Source organism: Suillus subalutaceus, assembly GCF_016647625.1.
Source record: "Suillus subalutaceus strain FC151 chromosome Unknown DFJ58scaffold_228, whole genome shotgun sequence".
In the NCBI taxonomy this organism is placed as follows: Eukaryota; Fungi; Basidiomycota; class Agaricomycetes; order Boletales; family Suillaceae; genus Suillus; species Suillus subalutaceus.
This window is the reverse complement of record NW_024540477.1, coordinates 45,031-65,640: the sequence shown is the minus strand read 5'-3', so window position 1 is coordinate 65,640 and position 20,610 is coordinate 45,031. Positions and strand designations below refer to the sequence as shown.

Here is a 20,610-nt window from a genome sequence, read left to right as displayed (position 1 = left end):
ATGCAAAGGTACGTGTTTGTTGACTTTGGATACTTGTTCAGCTACTCACATGAATGAACCAGGGTGAAATTATTCAAGAACCTTTCCGCCGGAGTCTAGGTTATGCTATTCAGTGGTTCGACGTCCTACAGATAGAGGTCGAGCACCAGTTAGAAGCGGCCTTACAAACGTGTCGTGATCGTGTAGAAGCTTCGTGAGCGACTCCTGCGCATCCGCAATCACCTGGAGCCAGAGAAGAGAAGGGACTGCGGGAGCGCTGCGCTCCCATCCTCATACAACGCTGTCCAGCTTGTTTTGGGGGTGTTCAATTTGGCCGAGACTTGAATAAAGGGGGTGATATCCATGTTGCTACTGACGGAAAATTTTACCATCGACACCGGCGTTCAGCGGGAGATTCACCACATTTTTACGACCCTTCTTATTTCCTTCCAAAGGTGCAGGTCGACGCTATCGGTCATCACATCACTCGAAGTCGCAAGTCCGCTGCCTAAGCTGCACGTATCGCATGTGCCAAATGAGGCGATCGATCTGTGTGAGAATTCCTACGAAGCAGCAGATGGCAAGAAGCAAAAGGCAGCTATGGATAGTTTTGACGATATGGGACTCATGGCGCTGATCTGCCGCCATGACATACCCTTATTTTTTGCTAATATCGACAGTCCTGGTGAGCAACAAAAATACTCGGTTGCATTGATCAACCATCTCTTTTCATTGCTACCTCGGAGTGCTACTGTCGTCACTCTCTATGATGTGGGGTGTGTCCTATCACGCTCGTTAAATCAGGTCAGTCTTAATTCGTTCGCCTGTCGCATTGAACTGACATTAATTGTCAATAGTATGACATCTTGCCAGACTCTATCATACAACGCTTACGGTTTGCAACTACTGCAATGCACAGCCTACTGGTCATGAATGGGCTTGTCAGCTCGTTTACAATCCGCGAATGATTGTTGGTCTGGGCTTGTCCGATGGTGAGGGGACAGGAGAGACTTTGGTCAAGATTCGTTCGACTGATTCGGCATACAGCGGTCATCTTCGGTAGTTCTCGTGTGTTGTTTCGAATTCTGCTCACATTCACACAACAGAGACAACGTCGTCTGTGGTTAATCGATCGGCACGCTGGAGCAATTGGTCTTGAGATGCGTGCCTGATCTCGGGGACTGGATTAGGCGACGACTCAGGCTGTGGTGTGGAGGATCAAGGTACAGCTGCACGGAAGCTTCTCGAGGAGTGTGAAGTTGCCGTGAGTGATTTGCGAAAAGAATGGGCAATGCAGAAGGAGTCACAGCTTTCAATCCTGCGCTCGTATGTAAAGTTCCTCGCGATCATCGTGGCCCTCCTGATGTTCTGGCATAGATGCTCCAGGCTCGTCTCAAGAAAGAGCTGGACACCGTCCTTGCTCTGCAAGCAGGACCTTGATGCTTCGGACAAAGCTCTACAGACAACGAGGGACACAATTGCGAAAGGTGAGATGTCGGAGGACACCCGTGATGCAATTGAAAGTCTTGAACGAGTGCATGAGCGTCTAATGCACAAAGTGGAAGTATTATATGCTTCGCTCAACGTTCAGGACAGGTTCCCGGAACTAGACGGCTTGAACCTCGAGTTTGTTCGAACACTGCTATTAGCATGCGATCTCAAGATGAACATTCGCAAGCGTGCCATTGGCAGCTTCTTCGAGTGGGATAAGCTTGATCGTGCAGTAGGAGGGTCACAGCAAGCACTCGGTAAGGTGAAATATGAATTTGAACAACTTGACCTGATGTTGCGTATTAGGTACAAAACTCCACCAACAGACTCGAAAAGCGATCGCAAAACGCCAGCCAGCATTAATGGCTGCTCTCCGTAAATTCAACGCCTATTGTGAGCGTCTGGAAGCCCTTTATGATCCGCATTGCGGGATTCCTCTTCCCACACCTCTCCCGACAAGACTAGCCGACCTACGCAACGATCAGAGTTTGATGGAAGATATATGGATCACACCTTCCACTGGAAAGGTCCCCGCTGGTTGGATGATCAAGACGTTCGCGATGGCATTCGTGCAATGTTGAAGAGAGATAGATGTGTTGAAGAGCAGCAACGTCTTGGTCTGGAGGCGGACAATCTCTGCAGATGGTTCGGCGACGAGCTCTCAGCACTAGAACTCGCCCTTTTGACACCAGGTTGTAAGTATCATACCTTCCCTTGTTCTTGTCTGATCTCACAGTGCATTTGCAGATGAAAAATTCCTTGTCCCACTTCGCCAGCAACAGGAGCACCTTCAGTACATCCAGACTCGTTGGACGACCTCACTTGCATCTGCGGCACGATTTGCATCTCGCGCAACTGATGCTGTATCTTTGGCCCGGAAGCTCTCAGGCGTCTCAGAGGAGCGTCCGCTTCATTGGATCAATACGTATGCTGTCTCTTATGTTGTACCTACCGAAGACGAAGAGCCTGGATCAGAAACATTTTCTGACGCCGATCACACAGCTTTGCAACCTGAAGATGCTGCCCTTGTGGACATTCTGACTGCCGGAGTCCCTGGTTGTGAGGATGATGATATCGACATCGTCGTGAATGATCCCGGAGCCGAACTTTGTTGGCGAATCCCTGAAGTAGCATGATTTTTCTACTGTTCACACTATAGTTTATGCTTACGAGTCTTCTAGGACATCACATTCGACCGAACACCTCTTCCAGAAGCGGGGATCATTATTCCAGGCACCGTCAAAGAACGAGTATCTGCACCTCGCTTTGGATGTCCTCGTCAAGTATTTGAGCCAAAGGATATCGCACTTCTTGCTTCTCGGACTGCACTACTCAACGACAGCTGCATTAATGGGTGTGCAGTTCTTCTTTACTTAGAGGCGGTGCAATTATCTCCAATGGCTGAACAGTATGCCATCCTTTCAACCCACGACCTCCCGCGCATCCGATACAATGCCCCTGATGATGTTCTATGGCGCAATATGTCATGGACATCTTACTGGACGAAAGAGGTGTGGATTCTTCCCATCCATAGGCCTTCAGATGTCGGCCACTGGGTTCTATGCATCATTCACCTTCGAAGCAAGGAACTCCATCTCTTCGACAGCTTCGCTGAGCGGAAGCCATGGAAAAGTGACACCAAGGTTCGTGAGCTTCCTCTAATAGATTTTTGCATGACTAAATTCATCCAGGACATCATGAAATTAATCGCTCGTCTTCTGAGTATCGCTCAACAACATGATCGTATTTTTAATGTCAACATCGACATCGATGGATGGCTCGCACGTCCTCTAGTGGTAAGTATAGTCACAACCTTGATGGTGCGAAACACGGCCTCATCTTATATGTCATAGACTGATGCACTCCAGACAAACAGCTTTGACTGCGGTGTCTGGGTGCTTGCCATGATTGCGGCGACACTGCATGGGTACCACTGCACGGCTCTTGGAGAGGGAGACATGCACATGTTTCGATATTATCTCAGAACACTTGTGCTTCAAATTCCTGTATTCTAACTAGATAATACTACTGTCCAATGCATATGGATTCGATCCCGTCATCATCGCGTGCACTTCGTTGTGATAACGATAGATTCTTCGAGCACGCCACTGTAGGAGGCACTGAGCCATCACGTAGTGTCTCTCGCAATCTTCCATACCATCAACATACTCGTCCAACATTGCCCACTGCCTCAGGAGTACATCAAGACCTTCCTTCAACTCGGCACAAAGATCCAGCGCTCCCCCTGAACTGTGCCTCTTAGCACGCTCATAGACTTCCTCCTTCTCCATTCGAAATCATCGACCATGGATCACCTGGACAAGGTTTTCTGTCCAGCGAGCTTCTGCTGGGGTGTCCAAAGGTCGAGGAGTGTGGTATGGTGGATCAATATCCCATTGCGCAAGATCTGATTCGTCAAGGTTGTCAGCGCTTTGTGATGCTTGTTGAAATAGGTAGGTGTCTGGAAGATCTGCTCTTGCGAGGTTGATTAAATAGGATGGAAGGGATGACAGCTCAACATTGGAATCAAGAGTGGGTGATTTGGAAGCATGAGTAAGGGACTTTGTCGAACCCTTTCGACTGTGGGCTTTGGCATATGTGCGCGAATTCCAAAGTCGACGAGTGTTTTTACCTCTGTACGCACAGTGTTAGTACTTAGATAAGAAATACGGAAAGCAAGAGTTCTCTGGACCTATCGGATCGACTATACTTTGCTGTGTGTTGACGTGTTGCAGCGGTTTTATCAGTGAGAGTGAGGTGTTTTGCTCTCCGCCCCATAGGTAAAGAGGTAAGAGTCTAAAGAAGTCTAAAGCAATTGAAACGAATGAGTGGGCAACGTTTGAGAGTTGGTTTATTTGACCAGATACCATTTGAATTAAAAATGCATCAATACCATTAGAACCGGCATGTCATGGAGCATCTTAATATGTGCACTAGATGTTTTTTTGGGTACATTGGAGGTATGGGGACATGTTTTTTATGTATGAACATTGTTATCCATACGCTGATTGGCTGATCAGATTTGGCCGTGCAGAATAGTCATCTCAACGTGCCGCCGCAGTGCCTCGGGTGCAACGTGAACCTCACATAGTCCTGTCGTCCCCCTCGTCCCTCTCCCATCCCTCAGTAGGTTGTCATATTGACTGTAACGGTGTTTTAACTTCTGACTTCTCTTCAATATTGTCGTCGGATTTAGGTGGATCGCGATGCCATCCTTTTGGGCAAGTCGAATGCGATAGTAGGTCCCTACCTCCCATGAGCCTTTTCAACCATTGAGCATGCTCTACTGATTCTCACGATTTTTTCCCCCAGCAGACCATGTCGACGACCATACCGTTCGTCATCGAGCATGTTTTCACTTCGCCTGTAGTCATCTTTGTCAATAGCGCGCTCTCCACAGAAAAGCCAGAGCTCACCGTCATCAATAAGAACCATCCTCGATACGACAATGCTGCGAGATCGTTGGCAGACGAGTCTGTCCTCCATGTCTACAAGGCCGTTTTCTACAATATTCCAGGTGAGTCGCTTTAAAAATGTATGCTTATTAAAATGTCACAATACTCCAGTACAAGTCAAACCCCAGTCAAGAAGTCTTCTGTGTGACACGTGGGGCTTTCATCGGTTTAGTGGCAGGCTGGTAAGCACAAATTTATTTGAGGCGCTTGTTTTATTTTATTTTTGACATAGGGAAAATGCACTTAACTGTGTTCTGGGCGTCCCTGGCGCTGTTCACTTTCGCGTTGATTCCATCGCAAGTGGGGAAGAAATTTTCAGAAATGCTATTGATCAAGGATCTATTGAAATGGTGGAACCCTGGGCGACCCCAGACTTGTATAACTAGTTGCTGCGTAGGTATTCTATAGTCTTGTTTGAATTGTGCGCGAGCGTGTGCAAATGAGGCTCGCGAAACGGAGGCTCCTGTAGGTCAGATTAATTTGGTGAGATGAGGGAGAAGCTCGAGAGGCTCACAGTTCACAACTGCAGGCTGCGATACTGACAAGTTCATCAACTTCTTGTTCTTCGTCCTCGGTCATAACGGCGACATCAACTTCTCGTTCTTCCTCCTCGGCGGCGCTCATAACGGTGATCTGTGGGATGAGCTGGCTGCGACTGGGTCCAATGGGGGGACTGTTGAGTCGCCTTCAACTTCCAGGAGGGAGGCGCAGGTGGGAGTTCTACGAAGACTCGGAGTCTGCGCGGATTAGGTGAAGTAGAAGTATTGCCCAGACGGGTCAACCCACGCCTATCTATCCGGCCATTGGCAAACATTCGTCGGCTGTGAGTGTGTGGTGAATGTGCAGTGGGCGCTTCTCCAACGATGACAGGGGCACGTGATTTCGCGAGACTTTGGCGTGCGTCCAGTGTTGGAATAGATTTGATGGTGAGGGTGTTGTTCTTGAGGGCATCCGCAAGCTGGAAGCGCTCAAGGGCGGTGAGGTCATGTATGCCCTTGCTCCTCGTGATTGTTGGAGTCTCTCGCCGGGCATGAGAATGCCCTCGGGGTAGTTTTCGAGTATGTACCCACGATGGGCTAGAACCTTAGGCAGAGTCTTCCACAGGATGGTTCCCCCTCGTCCATCCAAAGTCCCTGTATAATATTTAGTTGTCCTTCATCTTGATTTAACCGTGACTCACCTGAGAAGCGCTGTGAAACCACCAGCGATGCAAGGAATGCCCTCAAGCTCCCTCCATCCCTCAGGATCCCTGACCTCTCGCTTCTCCATCCACTTATCCAACACCACCTGCTCGTCCACCTTGTAGCGCGATGACACGCGTCGGAGTATAGAGTCGAGCTGGGTGAAATCCATGAGTAAGCAATGTACGGTGAGCTTAAGAGGGAGGAGTGCGGAAGAACGAACATTGACAACACATTGATAAGATGTGTTGTGCTTCCATGAATCCATCGATAATCGACGTCGGATGAAGTAATAATCCCTGAACATCATTTCAACCCTCCGAAGCCTCTCACGGGCTGTCCCCGACTCTCAACGAGTTTTGTCATTCCTCCCCTCCCGTCTGTCTAACCTCCTGCGCCCTCAGATGCTCCAGTGCCTCGGGTGCAACAGCATTTTGACTTTTGACTTCTTTTATACCCTCTTGTTCCTCTCTCGTCCCGCTGTAGGTCGTTGTCTTGACTGCAACTGGTGTTTTGATTTTTAACTTCTCTTCTTTTGCAGTACATATGTTTTGTCGCAAATTTACTATGTGAATCCCAATGTTTGTTGAGCGCTCAGGCACTATGAAAGCCTGGGGCATCATGAGCATTTCCTGCCTCCTGCCCTCCTTGTCGTCTCACAGGTCATTTTCCTGGTAGGTTTGTGCACTAGGTTGGTATCCGTCAGCTGATAACACCTCTATCAGTGTACTCATCATCGTTTAGCGCTTCTACCTCATCTTCATTGCTGCACAGGAAACCTGGCAATGTCACGCTCTAGTCCAGAGGCCCTTGACCCTGAGTCCGAGCAATTTGGCAGTGGTCGCTATGTATCTCCTCCTGCCGTCCAGACTCCAAGTCGACTGCGCTCGCGCGTTAAACCAACAGCCCGCGATTCTGGCCTTGTCAAAAATGCGCAGGGTAGGAGGGCTAAACTGCTCACTGAACATCTGGACGAGAGTGGCGAAGTCAATACTTCAAATCAAAATCCGACGTTGAACACTGTCCAGCCTGAGACAGGACAATGGCTTGCTCCCGTCTTGCAGCAAGAGCTCCAAAGCAACTTTGCGCAAGGTAGGCAGGGCTTGTATGGTGATTTGCCACGCCGAGCTGTGTCGCGTGAATTATCACGCGAACCTCAGCGACATCCTTCAGGCCCACGTGAACTTCCTCCCCCTCCTCTCGTTCCTCAGCAACCTCACCTTAACACCATCCATCCGCAACCAGGCCCACTGTGAACCTCCCCCTCCCTTCATTCCTCAGCAACCTCAGCATGACATTATCCTTCCACAACCTCCCCTTGCTACCATGCAGGAAACACGCACACCTGTGGGGTTGAACAGCGGGCAGGATCTCCACGCTGCCCCACTCAACGCTGGACCGAGTACTGATGCTCTCGGAGTGCTAGGTCTTCCTCCCATGGATGACTTCAGTGCAAGGACTTCCACTACTGTTCGACAGTACACATCATCCATTCACTGCCGATGCTACATTCGACTTCTCCTCGCTTGATGTTCCATGGGATCCTGTGGGCGGGGACTTCAGTCTACGCAATATGTATGACGGTCGCACGGATTTGCCAGAGACATGAATCATCCCTCCCACGCCTGCCAAGACTCCACACCAGCCTTCCTTCGGTACTCAGCTTTCCGGAGAAGATGCTCTCCTAAGTAATGACGATGCAGGAGAATCTTCGGCTGGTGCGCTGGTTGGCCGTAGGACAGATGAGGTGAATGCACTATTGGAGGAGAATTTCAAAGCTATCGACGACATATTCAACGACCTTGCCGCAAAAACCGGCTTACCTTTGCAGCAAGTCTCTCATGCGTATCACAAGGCTCATGGACGCATTCATTCTGGATTCAATCATTGGAACATGTACGGCCATTACTTGAAAGTGAACCGAGAGCAGGAATTGCAAAGACTTGGCAATATTGAGGTAGCTGATGCTGCTCAGATTACGCCAGCAATTCGAGCCGAATGCTACAAGGTGTTCCGAGCGGCTTTTCCGGACTCATGGAAAGAAATCCTCGAGACATTTGAGCAGGTAGAGGTGAGGTCAGTTGGACCTCAGACAGTTTCACAGCGAACGCAGGAATTCAGTAAGATTTGGAGAAAAGTCGTGACCACGGTGCGTCCAACACTTCATACATCAAAATAATGTGCTAACCTTACTTTTAGGTGGACGCCGCTGCTGCCAAACATGGCTTCGAAGCAGTCTTTATCATATGCGGAAAGGTGGTCAATCAGGACGCGTCACTTGGGTATATACACGAAACGCCGGGTGCAGAAAAAGTAAGTCATTCTTCCGTTCGTATACATCAAAGTCCTTACTCAACACTTTTAGTTTTGGCAAACACGCTGCCGAGCTGACAAAGACGCGATGATTGGACATTTAAAAGCTCATGTATAGTAAGTCAATGGTTTCTTTGTAGACCGCTTTGTGAATTCTTACTTGAATTTTAGCAACCTTGCATCTCTTGCGGTTGCCAAGGACATGCATCTTGAAGGCGCGCCAAGCGCAAAAGAAGATGAGCCGCCACGCAAGCGAAAATCATTGAAAGTGTCAACAGATGCTCCGGAGGCCGTGAAAGATGACCCGGATGCTCCAGAGGTGCTCGATGTCGATGACTGGCAACTTCAGGTCGACCTTCTTCAACTTATCAAGGGTGGCATCATTGCATTACTCAGTAAGTATCTATTTCTCTTGGTATGTTGCTTACCGCTTGCTCATCATTCTCAAGAGGAAGTGGGTGGGAAACTCACTGTCCGCTCAGGCAATTTCCCGTGGAAGAAGCTCTGCAGTGACCTTGATCATCAAGGATTTGTCATTGAAGGCTATCCGGAGGACATCCTTATGCCAGGAGAGACACGCAGCACCAGTGCGAGGAGTAAGGGGATCAACGACCTTGACAAACGAGAACAGATAATCCTCGCAGAAGCCTTGAAATCAGGAACATTGGTGATCAAATGTGGGCCCTCAGGTACGTATTCATGGATATATTCTTAACCTACGCTAATTTCTTATTAGGTTCAGAGGACAAAGACAAGAGCCGACCAGTCATCATTGGGGAGGCTCCTCCACCACACTCCGCTCACTTACGTGGCCAGTGGTTGCTTGCCAATGGCATTATCGATCGTGAAGGACCGTCTCGTCTCCGGCCAAGTGCAGCAACTACCAAAGTCAGGAAGCCAAACAGCAGGCAGGCTGCGCCCATCGCTTCTTCCATAGTTGTTGACGACGATTCTCCCACTTCCACCATTGTTCGTCAAAAAAATCTCATCGTTTCAGTCGAGATACCTCCTGCACGCCCTTCGAAGGTAGTTAAACCTCCAAAATCACAGGCAACGCCCACACCTTCCAATGTAATCACTCTCGATGAATCAGTGAAAGCATCGTCTGGATCGGAGGAAGACGACTCAGCATATGACGACGCCCCACAAGTCGAGTCTGACTACGAGGATAGAGTGCAGTCACGCAAACGCAAAGCAAAGACGACTGGTGGCACTCGCAGACTTAAGCGTCGTGTTCTGTCCAGTGAGATTGAGGTGATCGAGCCGCAGCCCAAGGGCAAGGCAAAAGATACTGCATTGCAGAAGGAGAGGGTAAGGGCACGTTATCGCGAGCTCACCTCTGAATCTGAAGAGGAACAGAAGCCAGACGAAGTCAAGGAAGGTATGCAAGCTTCATTTCTGTCACCTTTATACGACGCTTACCATCGATAACATCTTCTCATAGTTGGTATACCTTTGCGACTCCGAGATGGTCCAGCACATTCAAAGCCGAAGCCAAAGAAGATTGTGCGTGGTTCAACTGCAGCAGCCAAACAAGTTGCTTTCTATGAAGGTGGAATGCTTCATACGCACGAATCATCTAGAGCAGCAGGAGCAGCAGAACCATCGGGAACAACGAGAGCGGCGGGACCGTCAGGAGTGACGCGAGCATCGGGACCACCGGGAGCAGCAGGAGTAACGAGACCATCAGGAGCAGCGGAACCATCGGGAGCAGAAGTAGCAGTTTGTCAAAGGTGGGAGGCTTCATGCGCGCAGCTTGTCAAGAGCAGCAAGACCAATGGGAGCAGCAGAGCCACACGACCATTTACTGCCTGCCCCCTCGCCTGCCCCCTCGCCTGCCCCCTCGCCTGCCCCCTCGCCTGCCCCATCGTCTGCCCCTTCATCTCCATCGCCTCAATATCAACAACGTCCACAGTCACTGATTCCATCTTCGCACAACCAGTGAAGCCCTGCCCCCGAAACCACACCATATAATTATGGTCATGGCAGAGCTCTTCCACCGCCTTCATACGGGCAACATCTTGACGTGCCGCAAGGTCGGAACTATCCTCAGGCTGATCTGTGCTGTAATCAGATTGACTACCAATGCATGAACCAAGGCCCAGGTGGCGGCGACACCGCCGGTTACAGCCCACACCCAGTACACTCCTCGCAACGACATGTATCCGCACCTTGCACCCCACCATGCTAACGTTCCACATGCAGAAGCTTATGATAGTACTTGTGTGCCTGCTCATCAGCAACGTCTGGAAGATTACGATACTCGTGCACTGGTACCTTCTCAACAGCAACAATATCCAGAAATTTATGGATGTGCGGCCTACTCGTGCACCTTCTGAGCAGCAGCAGCACATGGAGAATTATGGTGCTCGTGCACCCGCTCCAGGTTACGACAAGCAACAGCACATGGAGAATTATGGTGCTCGTGCACCTGCTCCGACTTACGACACTCGTGTGCCTGCTCCCCAACAAGGACTTGTGGCTCACCGTGATGGCAGGGTAGCATATAACATGGACGAACGTTGGCAGCCTCACTACAGGCCCATGGCGCATCAGGCCGAGAACGTACTACAAACACCCCGCCGCTCTAGTCAGAGGATGAGCCCTTTACCTGGTCTAGTTGCATACTCATCATCACCACCCCAGTCTGAAGGTAACTAGACGTCATCTCTTGCTTCTTGGAATGCTTCATTGTATCGAGCGCTCTTGTGTGCATATATGTTCTTGATGTTTCCGTATGTCCCCATCTCACTCGTTCCTCCTTTGATCGTGTGTTCTTGATGTTCTGTATGTTTATATCTCACCCATCCTTGCTTTGATCGGTAGTACGTGACTTCCTTCGATGATAGTTTACATACGTACTTTCATATTGCGATAAATCATATGTCTCCAGTTGAATGAAACGCTTTGGATGTTCACGAAGCTCCGCTAAATAAGATGCATTTAAGGTTCGCGACATATGAACATTTAGAACAAATCTTAAATAAAGAAGGTCGACTCGTCCGAATTGTTGAACGAGATGCACTTGAGGCTCGCGAAGCACCGGGTATGAGGACAATTGGAACATCAATTCAAAGCCGAGGCTCGTGAAGCAGAGGGTACGGATAGTGAAATGAAACTATTTAAGGCCAAGAAGACCATTTACAAAAACCTCCCTGAAGCTCCGAGGCTGTAGATCAAGAGAATGTGCCACGTCAGTCTGAAAATCCCAGAAGTATGTAGATCAAGAAGGCACCAATGTAAGTCAGAAGAATGTGCCAATGTAAATCCAAGCTCCAGCCTGTAGACAAACAAGCTCATAGATCCAACGCAAACCTGAGCACTGACGAAGGGTGCAGATCTAGTATACATGGCAGTGAGCAAAGGACAAAGGGTATAGACTACACTTACTATGAGAACCTCCGCGCGAACCTGAGCAGTGAGCAAGGGCAGCGGACAGCGCTGTGCGATGGAAGAAGGGTGCAAATCTATAAAAATACCAGCGAGCAGAGGACAAAGGGTATAGACTATACTTACCTCGAGAGCCTCTGCGCGAACTTGAGTCAAAAACCCTCTCAAGGGCGGGAGCCTATTGTAGCACCTGGTGGAGACCCTCTTGGGGACAATGGTCTTTCAGCCTAGTTTCCCATGACATAGAAACCGGGTCTGAAAGGCCGTGGGAACGTCTTTGAAGTGGTGCCAAGGGTGGTCATGCACCCCTTCGCTCTCTGGTCGTGTGGATACTTTTTAATCCAATCTCCGGGCACTGCGGCTGATTGGCATCCCACAAACATTATTCTACTTCAGGGTTGTAAACCTGTTCCCTCTTGTCCCGTTTTCTGTGCGCCTTAAAGCTTAATACTTTAACAATTATTTTGCTCTCTAGTCCCGATCGCTGTCATATTTACTGCTGAACGCGTGTTTGCGAACACACATGCCATTGCCACAGAGCCACATCTATGTAGACCGATCCAGAGCTGAGGGTACCACGCGAACATGGTGAAACACCATTTCATACTGATTCTGTTTCGCGTGATATTTAATACATTATAGAGACAGTCATGCATCTACATCAAGTTCATGATATTCGTATCAGCCGTCACGACACTGCTCAGAATAACCTTTGTGGTAGTGGGCTAAGGGCCGGAGGACCCGCTGGTCGCAGGGAAAGTGGTGCCCAGCTCTGGCGAAAGTGTCCATCCTCTTCTTCATCTACGCTGTGCGAATCTGTGGATTCACCCTCCCAATGCTCGTCGTCTGTGTCGAAACTGTAGTAAGAAGTAGAAGGCGACGATGATACGGGCGACTCTGGCATTGGCTCCGTGACTGGTATAGTAGGTCCCCCCTCAACAAGCCGGACTGTTATTTTGCGTGTGTCTTCATCGATGTTCAAGACAACAGTCTTGTTTTCAGGCACATCGTTCTTGAGGAGGAGCTTTGTGAGTGGTTCCAGGATCTCCGATCGAATCAACCGATCTAACCATCGCGCGCAGCCTACACGGTTTGATGGCGCCTGGAACTGCAGACGATTCTCCACCGCGTCATGGACTGACAGCTGGAGGTCGATGAGGGATAATTGCTTTCTCAGCTCTTCAAGGCGAGCATGGATCATTGTGATCAGAGTGGCTCCAGACATACGTCGCTGGATAAAAAAAACTATAAGACATTTATGCCCGTCATTAGGAACATGATAGACGCACAAACACCACTATTTTATCAAGGCGCGACAGGAATTCACCAGGGAAATAGGTTTTAATCTCGTTCATGAAGTGCTTGCGCTCCGTCTCTTCCGATATAGCGCGCCCCATGTTCACTTGACCAAGGCTCGTCGAAATGATAATGATGCAATTGCTGGAGTGCGAGTGCTTCAGCTGACCGGAGGAGATAGATGACACATGTGTTTCTTACGTAAAATCAACAACATTCCGATCACCATCTTTGATCGTTCCCTCATCGAGAATGGTCTGTATGAGCAGCCTGAATTCCACACAGCCTCGTTCGATACTAGGCAGGAAAGTGGGTTCAACGAAGACCGTGAATGACCAGGTAAATTACGCTTACTCTTTGATGTGCACGACAGAGAAAGGCTTTCGTCTGACACATTCAGTCAGCTGACCACCATGGTCGAACCCCGTGCATGCGGGTGTTCCGATCTGACAAAAATGATTTAAAGGGGTTACAGGACGCTAGCTGATTTCACACTGCTCACCAAACGCGTGAGACTGTGCGGTTCGGCGTAGTCGTTGGCATTGATGCGTAGCAACTTGCCAGATTGTTGAAGTGCAATCTCGGAAAGCTGTACAGAGGGCGAACACATAAGTAGATTTATCAAGTAAGCAGCAGCGAATGATCAGCGAGACTCACTCCCTTCACGAGCAGCGTTTTCCCGGATCCTGATGGACCACCAAAAAGGAACGATGCGATAGGCCTTCGTGGATTTTTGAATCCCGCCCACATGTATTGCACCGTGTTCGCGACGGCTTCAACAGCCTCCGGCTGGCCAACCACCTTATTCCAAATGGTGTGAATACTGTCACTGTGATAGCAAACAAGGCGGTTCTTACCACTGTGCTTAGCCTGTCTGCAACTTTCAGGATCTCCGATGGGTTGAGAGTTTCAGCTGCAGGAATAAAGGTATAATACATGGCGGTCTTTGCGACCATCTTGTCCGTGACTGGGTCGCTGTTCTTTTCGAATTCATCCAAATTCAAAGTGAATGTCCCGGAATCGGCCTGCTCTAGTTGGTGTTGAAGATTGTCATGATTGATTCGAAGGTCCTGGACTCTGTCTATGGCCTCTTGTCTTTCGTCTTCATCGTTAAATGAACTTCAAACGGTTGAGTCTAAGCTGTCGTGCCAAACTTCAAATTATGCCCACCCAAGTGTAAATCGATCATCTTCTGTCCTGATCTTCTTTTCAACTTCTTTCAGTTTGCGACGTATAATTCGGTAAATTCGTCTCGAAGAGCTTGATGCTTCAATCTTTCGATCAAGATTGTATAGTTTAGCTTGAGCTTCAAGCACCCTTCGATCGCTTTCCTCGTCAACCTCTCGCTGCATCAGAGGTTCAACGATGAGCGCCACGGGTAAGCATACAAAATGTGACACACCTTCAAGGAGCATATGTCCATTTCCAACACAACTCTGCTCCTTTGTAGTTTCCACACTGTTTCTGAGTTGGCACTGCGTGCAAGGGTGGCCTGAGCGCATGTCTCGTCGATCAGATCTATAGCCGAGTCTGGTAGTCTTAAGTTGCGACCACCAGAATTAAATAATTCAGGCGTGAAACGACGAAGACGTAAGAAATGACTCACCTTTTATGTGCGAAGAACTGAGTGGCGATCGTGGTTGCTGCTACAAGGGCATCATCCAAGATGGCAATCTTGTGAAAACGCTGTAGGGGGGCCTTTAATCCGCGCAGTATTTCCACCGTTTCATCTGGAGCGGATTCGCAGACGTAAATCTTCGGCAGGTCAGCACGGGGAATAGTTCGATGCACAATCTACGTACAGGCGAAAATTGACGAGCCAATGCGCCATCCTTTTCTATATACGTTCGGAAATCTTCGATAGTTGAACACCCAACACAACGTAGTTTACCCTTCATTAAGAACGGCTTCATAATGGTGGCGGCGTCCCTACAGAAAGCGTCGAGTAATCAGCTTATAAAAATAAAGTGACTGTAAAATTTTATGATACTCACAAACCAGTCCCATCGCTGCGGTACCCTCCTATAGCGATCTGGCTCAGATTGTCTATGAAAATGATGGCCCTGATACCCCTTTCCTCATGCTGTGCAATCTCTGCAATAAAAGAGAGGCATAAGCACACGTTAAAGTGGGTAATGTAGTCGTACCATCCAGGATCATCTTGACTATCTTTGGTCAATGTGCGCCTTTAGTGACTAGAAACGAAAAGGTAAAATTGTCCCTAACCTGTTCATACGCTGACTTGCATGCTGTGCTTGCAAGTAATGACGCAAGGTCTAGATTAAACACCCGGGCAACGACAGACTCTGGGACTTGCATGGTGCGTCTGGCACTCCTCCGATCCAGGCCTTCAATGACGCCAGGCTGATCGATGTTATGATCCCCTGTTCCAAATTCCATAGTCGATCAACTGCCAAAACCAGCCGTTAGATAGCTGAACGCACCAGTACCAACTTTCAAGATTCCTTCGACAAGTCTATGTGCTAGGCCTTCAGCAATGGCAGTTTTTCCAATACCTGGATCGCCTAATTCCAGAATTCAGAACTAGATCAGCACCACTCACCGACTTTGAACAACTGGACATACCGAGAAGAACAGCGCTATTCTTCTTGCTGCAGCGGATGCAATCAGCGCACGAGATAAATTTCGCGAATTCTAACTCACCGTCTTGACAGAATAGCTATAAGGCGACGCAATTCGTTGCACTACAAGGACGATAGTCAGTGTAAAGAAACATCAATCTTATGAGCAACACACTCTGCCGATTAACGGGTCGATCACTTTTCCTCGCTCCTTCTTATCTTTGACAAGCTGCGTGAGATCGATTGCCCATCTGTGAATGGAATGAAAGCAAACAAAAAAAGGCCAGAACAAACGAACTTACTGGTTCAAGATGGGAAACAATTGAGTGTTGTGGTTGCGAATGGTCATGGGTCTAAGATGGCGAACAATATCAGGAAGCTTTTCGGTCCGTAGGCTCTGCCATTTCTTGAGAATGTCAAAGAGTTCTTCGTGCTCAAGGAGCGCCAGGAGAATGTGGTGCAGAGCGATAAACTCGCTACTCTAATGTACGAAGTTGTCAGTTCCGCGATTATCCACCCAAAGTCAAGGCCTAACATATTCATCGCATATCATTTTGGCCCGCTTTAAAATGGTTTCGGTGTCTATGGTGGCTCGACTCAGAATATTCTATTTGACGTCATTAACTACACAGAAAAACATGATATTTAGTGGTCCCGACTCACTTCTGGATCAGAAGAAGCTCTTTTGTCTTCTTTGTGTAAGTCTTTATCTTTCTTCAACTCTTGCCATAGCGCCTGGCCAATACATTGCTGTAGGAGACGCTCGCCATGTGGCTTGAATGTCACCTCGCGAAGGTGCAAGGCAATATTATCAGGGATCCCCGATGCCTGGGAAATGGCGGTCCAGAACAGAGGTAATTGAAGAGACCTGGGCAACTCAGGGTCGACAGCGTACAATCTTGGGTCCGAATCATCATAGAGTCCATTGAAAAGAAGCCCGAGAGCAAGATGGAGAGGCTTCACGAGTGTCGAACTGCGTTCGGGAAGACGGCCAACCTGAGTGTTCAGGTAGGTCCCACCAGCTAGCCATTCACAGTTGGTCCACAGATTATCCAATTCACTGTCGAATCTGAAACTGGTACTGGCAGCAGTTGGAGATTGTGATATTGATTCGTTGGAGCCATCGCGCAAAGTAGTGTCTGTCGTTGACATTTAGCAAGCACTAGGAAGCTGTGGTTTGTAATGGGTGCAGTGAAACACAACACTGGTTTGTTTCAGAAATTGATGCAAAATCGACATTCTCAGGCTAATGTTATGCAGGGCAGCAGCGGTCTGTGGCTGTTACCGTAGTGCGATATTAACTTCTCGAGCTAGGGCTCGGATATCAACCAATCGGCCCTTTGTGACTTGCGTGGGGCTAGCGAAGCTGCGAAATTAAGATTGAAAAATGTGATCGATCTACTAAGAACATGCCGTAACTTACCCGTTCCTGCGCGCAGTATGTATTACGGTACCAATTGACTCTGAGCAGCATGATCAGGATGAAGTTCTGCCAGCCTGAGTGGCCGGCAGAAGGAAGATCATATCATCATCATGATAATCGGGTAAGGAAGTTCCAAGTTCCAAACTGACCGCAACATGAGTTGCAACCAGGCCGGCGCCTAGTACGGTACAGCAAATAAGGTGTACCGGAGGCTGTGGACATGCCTTGAGCACTTCAGCTCCTGCCTCGTGCAACTTGAACTCTTTCCATATATGGATACACAGAACCCTGAGACCTGAGGCCCAAATTTGAAATTTGAATCCTTCAAGTTGACTCAGATCTTCGAACACAGCTGGAAGACCAGGGTACCGGGGTTGCTCAGACCGGTTAACCCAAGTATCTACTCGTGTATCATGTACGTAATACTAATATTGACCAATATTTCAAAATTCATTCATTGCGGCTTATAGGCTACATACACGTAGAAGTACTCCAGCATTGGGTCGACGTGCCGGCGCGCGCAGTCTAAAGCTGTACTCTGTTACAAGCAACAACTCGGGCTGTCTTCCTTTGTGTATAAAGTCACTGACGTGCGTGAGATTGACACCTCATTCAAATATTAGATGTCATCACGTTCCCAGCTAATAGCCTGTTTCCCCATCGTTCGATACGTCCCCATACCTGACGTTGGACACTATGACTTGACATCTTTCCCTAAACGGTTGGGCGAGTCACCTGTGCAGAATGTTTACCTCGAGGCTCACAATGCACAATGCAACATTTGTTTGGTGGATTTTGACCCTCCTCCGAGCAAAAGTTCACATACCCGGGCCGTTGCTGAACTCGAGTCTGGCCCTCTTATACAGCTTCCTTGTTCTCACGTGTTCCATGTAAGTCAGCCGGATTCCATGGAGAACAAATTCTGAAAGTTCGTTTCCTGCAGACAGACTGTATTGGCAATTGGCTTTTTGGAAATTCCACATGTCCTTCATGCCGCGCAAATGTCATATCTCCTGTGGAGAAATTAATGGGCAAACCATCAGAGTCACCCTTCCTGACCAACTACAACAGTCATTCACCTGACTCGCCCGTGTTGCTATCTCTGCTATCAGCCTCACGCCAAAGCTCTTTGCGCCATCTTCGCCCTTTGCGCCCAACTCGGGAAACGTTGCAACGTGGAAGCACCAACCCTAACGGTAAGGCAAAAACCTTAATTCCGGCCATCGTCTAAACTTCTTGACAGCACGTTCAAGTCTTCATAGACTCCTTTTGTAAAGAGGGGGAGGTGGTTATATGTATGTTAGAGTGGTTCTAGGCTCTGATATCGTTAAATCTTGTATGTCACTTTTGGATGTCCTGTGCTGTCAGTGTGAATGAGTGCTCTCGACCGCTGCTGACAGTCCCTTGAACAATGTCTCCAAGCAAAAACTACAACGCCACATTGCTAAACGCATATACGTATACAATCAAGACGACGATCTCGGTTCGCATCTCATCACCATAACTTCATTATGGCCCAGCGGGCAGTAAATTGAATATCAGGGGGAAAAAAATTCGCGATGTCGCGTGATCAAGTTGCAGAAGCCTTTCTTCAGCAGCACAAGGACCGCAATGTTTGATACATGATTTTCTGGCCCGTTCAAGTTTGCCTTGTTACATGTGCATTAAATACCTGAGTGTCTGCATGGCCATAATCATACACTAAACATTGGCATCTATGTGGCGTATCATACTTCGGGGATCAAATGGAAACCAAGACGTAATGCTGCTCGTCAATCTTTCACCTCATAATCCTCCTCGCAAACGAAGTACTGGACAGCCTGGGTCAACGAAGACAAAAAAATTCTTGGCAAAACCATTTACTCACCAAGATGCAACGTACTCTCCTTCGAGATATTGTAGTCCGCTAAAATCCTACTGGGCTCGAGTTGCTTCCCACCGAATAGGATGCGCTGTTCAGAAGGTGGAATATTCGTTCTCTCTTGGACCTTCTTCATCAGATTTTCTACTGTGTCCGTCGGCGAGATCATCAGGGTCATCGTCTTTCCATTTAGATTCTTGACAAATATCTGCACTTCCGGTTCATGTCCTCGTCTTAGCCTTTGAGGTTTCGTCTTTGCAGCAACCTTAAGGGTGGGCGGGATAGCTACAGTCATTGCAATTGATCATGAGGTCAACAGGACTAGAGACAGGAAGAGAAGCGTACCCAGCTGGATTACGTTCTCGTTTACAACACCATAATTCTCGAGGGTTTTGTCGTCTTGGAGCACTTTCCCAGCAAACAGCAGACGCTGATGTTCAGCATCCACTTTAATACTCTCTGAGATTTGATGTTTGAGGGACAAAACAGAGCTGTCAGGTAGCGCGAGGATATCCAATTTTTGGTCAGGTATCATTCGGATTGAGATCATGATCTGGCCTGGAGGCGTCATATTGATTACACCCTTTTCCATGTGATGAGGAGTAGCTCTGTCGTCCAATTCCTGAGGGGTGTACAACGGACATGGCTGTGGAAGCATTCCGCCCCTCAGGCGAAAGTCTGGAACATGAGTAATGATATTGTTAAACAATAATATTATTCGGATCTGATCCTGAGCGTACCAAAACTCAGCGTGCACCCGCTGGAGACATTTGCGCTCGCAAGCGTTGCACGATCAGCCAAATTGTGGCCAGCAAAGGTCAACCGCAGATCTGCAGTATTGAAATCCGACGAGCTTCATATCCATGGAACAATGAGACAGGGAGGGAGATTATCAACGAAGACTTGCCTGATGGTCCCCAGAACCCTGCTCTTGAGAGAATCGACTGTGTCCTGCGGGGACAACTCGACGGTGAAGGTGGTGCCAAAAGGGTTGTTCACGAAAAGCTGCATTAGATGAGAAAATCACAGGAAACCACTTCTGGTGCACAGCAGACCCGTTGAATGTAGACAAAATACCGAAAAGCGAGTTACCAAAAGTCCAATTGCGTGTTTGCCTTTCTAGGGGTCGCAAAGCACCACTGCGTGACAAAAATTCAAATGCAAGTTCCATAAAGTTCAAGACCTCATGGTACCCTCACGTCGAAGAATTCCAGGAAGGCTGATGCAGGAATGGAAGTTCAATGTTCAATATCCACTATTGCGTGCATGCCCTGAGCCCTAGGGTCTTATCGGACAAGATCGAAATCCTGATGGAGTCAATGGGCGTCATTGTAGCGCACACTTTCAGCATGGCCACAGCCCGTCGATGCCGGTGCTCGATCCGCCGAGAAGGGGCATGTCAAGTTTAAACTCACCCATTCTATCATGTCTGAGATTGGAATAGGCCGTGTGCCTACATAAGGATGTATCACTTGAAGAATGTTCGATATCTTTCCTTGGTTGTGATCATGTCGCAAAACGAAGATGATCGTGATATCTTCACGAAACAAGCCCGCGATATGCTGCAAAAATCTACTGATATCGCCGTCAAATTGCACCAGAATGAAGGTTAGTCAAGGTTCACCTTGGGGCGGTCTTC

General features: G+C 48.5%; 6 protein-coding genes across 6 annotated transcripts; 3 read left to right on the top strand and 3 right to left on the bottom strand.

Moving 5' to 3' along the window:
• Window positions 1-49: 49 nt before the first annotated feature.
• On the top strand, window positions 50-2,606 carry DFJ58DRAFT_719331 (uncharacterized protein; the record flags this gene model as incomplete). Its single annotated transcript, XM_041384605.1, is given in 13 exon segments — window positions 50-63; window positions 233-453; window positions 473-559; window positions 853-905; window positions 926-949; window positions 984-1,028; window positions 1,086-1,143; window positions 1,170-1,247; window positions 1,277-1,309; window positions 1,467-1,727; window positions 1,777-1,997; window positions 2,054-2,165; window positions 2,218-2,606. The coding sequence occupies 13 exon segments, from the start codon at window positions 50-52 to the stop codon at window positions 2,604-2,606; spliced, it is 1,596 nt and encodes a 531-aa protein (XP_041236327.1).
• Window positions 2,607-3,767: 1,161 nt separating this feature from the next.
• On the bottom strand, window positions 3,768-3,965 carry DFJ58DRAFT_670530 (uncharacterized protein; the record flags this gene model as incomplete). Its single annotated transcript, XM_041382873.1, has 1 exon — window positions 3,768-3,965. A coding segment is annotated over one exon (198 nt), but the record flags the coding sequence as incomplete, so codon positions are not given.
• A 3,870-nt stretch (window positions 3,966-7,835) lies between these two features.
• DFJ58DRAFT_612204 (uncharacterized protein) lies at window positions 7,836-8,231 on the top strand (the record flags this gene model as incomplete). Its single annotated transcript, XM_041380908.1, has 1 exon — window positions 7,836-8,231. A coding segment is annotated over one exon (396 nt), but the record flags the coding sequence as incomplete, so codon positions are not given.
• A 4,224-nt stretch (window positions 8,232-12,455) lies between these two features.
• Window positions 12,456-17,000, bottom strand: DFJ58DRAFT_212067 (P-loop containing nucleoside triphosphate hydrolase protein). Its single transcript, XM_041379267.1, has 21 exons — window positions 16,351-17,000; window positions 16,223-16,294; window positions 15,990-16,168; window positions 15,863-15,938; window positions 15,770-15,810; window positions 15,692-15,717; window positions 15,550-15,630; window positions 15,332-15,489; window positions 15,253-15,274; window positions 15,100-15,199; window positions 14,908-15,034; window positions 14,712-14,860; window positions 14,508-14,643; window positions 14,276-14,451; window positions 13,963-14,224; window positions 13,763-13,906; window positions 13,608-13,694; window positions 13,460-13,551; window positions 13,307-13,402; window positions 13,099-13,249; window positions 12,456-13,040 (listed from the first exon to the last, which is right to left on the bottom strand). The coding sequence occupies exons 1-21, from the start codon at window positions 16,837-16,839 to the stop codon at window positions 12,510-12,512; spliced, it is 3,195 nt and encodes a 1,064-aa protein (XP_041236324.1). The 5' UTR covers window positions 16,840-17,000; the 3' UTR covers window positions 12,456-12,509.
• Window positions 17,001-17,438: 438 nt separating this feature from the next.
• Window positions 17,439-18,467, top strand: DFJ58DRAFT_821258 (uncharacterized protein). The gene is made up of 4 exons (XM_041392015.1): window positions 17,439-17,525; window positions 17,581-18,000; window positions 18,054-18,306; window positions 18,354-18,467. Exons 2-4 carry the CDS (start codon window positions 17,734-17,736, stop codon window positions 18,383-18,385), a joined length of 552 nt encoding a protein of 183 aa, XP_041236323.1. The 5' UTR covers window positions 17,439-17,525; window positions 17,581-17,733; the 3' UTR covers window positions 18,386-18,467.
• Window positions 18,468-18,756: 289 nt separating this feature from the next.
• On the bottom strand, window positions 18,757-20,134 carry DFJ58DRAFT_212036 (ubiquitin-related domain-containing protein). Its single transcript, XM_041379266.1, has 5 exons — window positions 19,879-20,134; window positions 19,712-19,824; window positions 19,317-19,649; window positions 18,978-19,256; window positions 18,757-18,921 (listed from the first exon to the last, which is right to left on the bottom strand). Exons 1-5 carry the CDS (start codon window positions 19,980-19,982, stop codon window positions 18,896-18,898), a joined length of 855 nt encoding a protein of 284 aa, XP_041236322.1. The 5' UTR covers window positions 19,983-20,134; the 3' UTR covers window positions 18,757-18,895.
• Window positions 20,135-20,610: the final 476 nt, after the last annotated feature.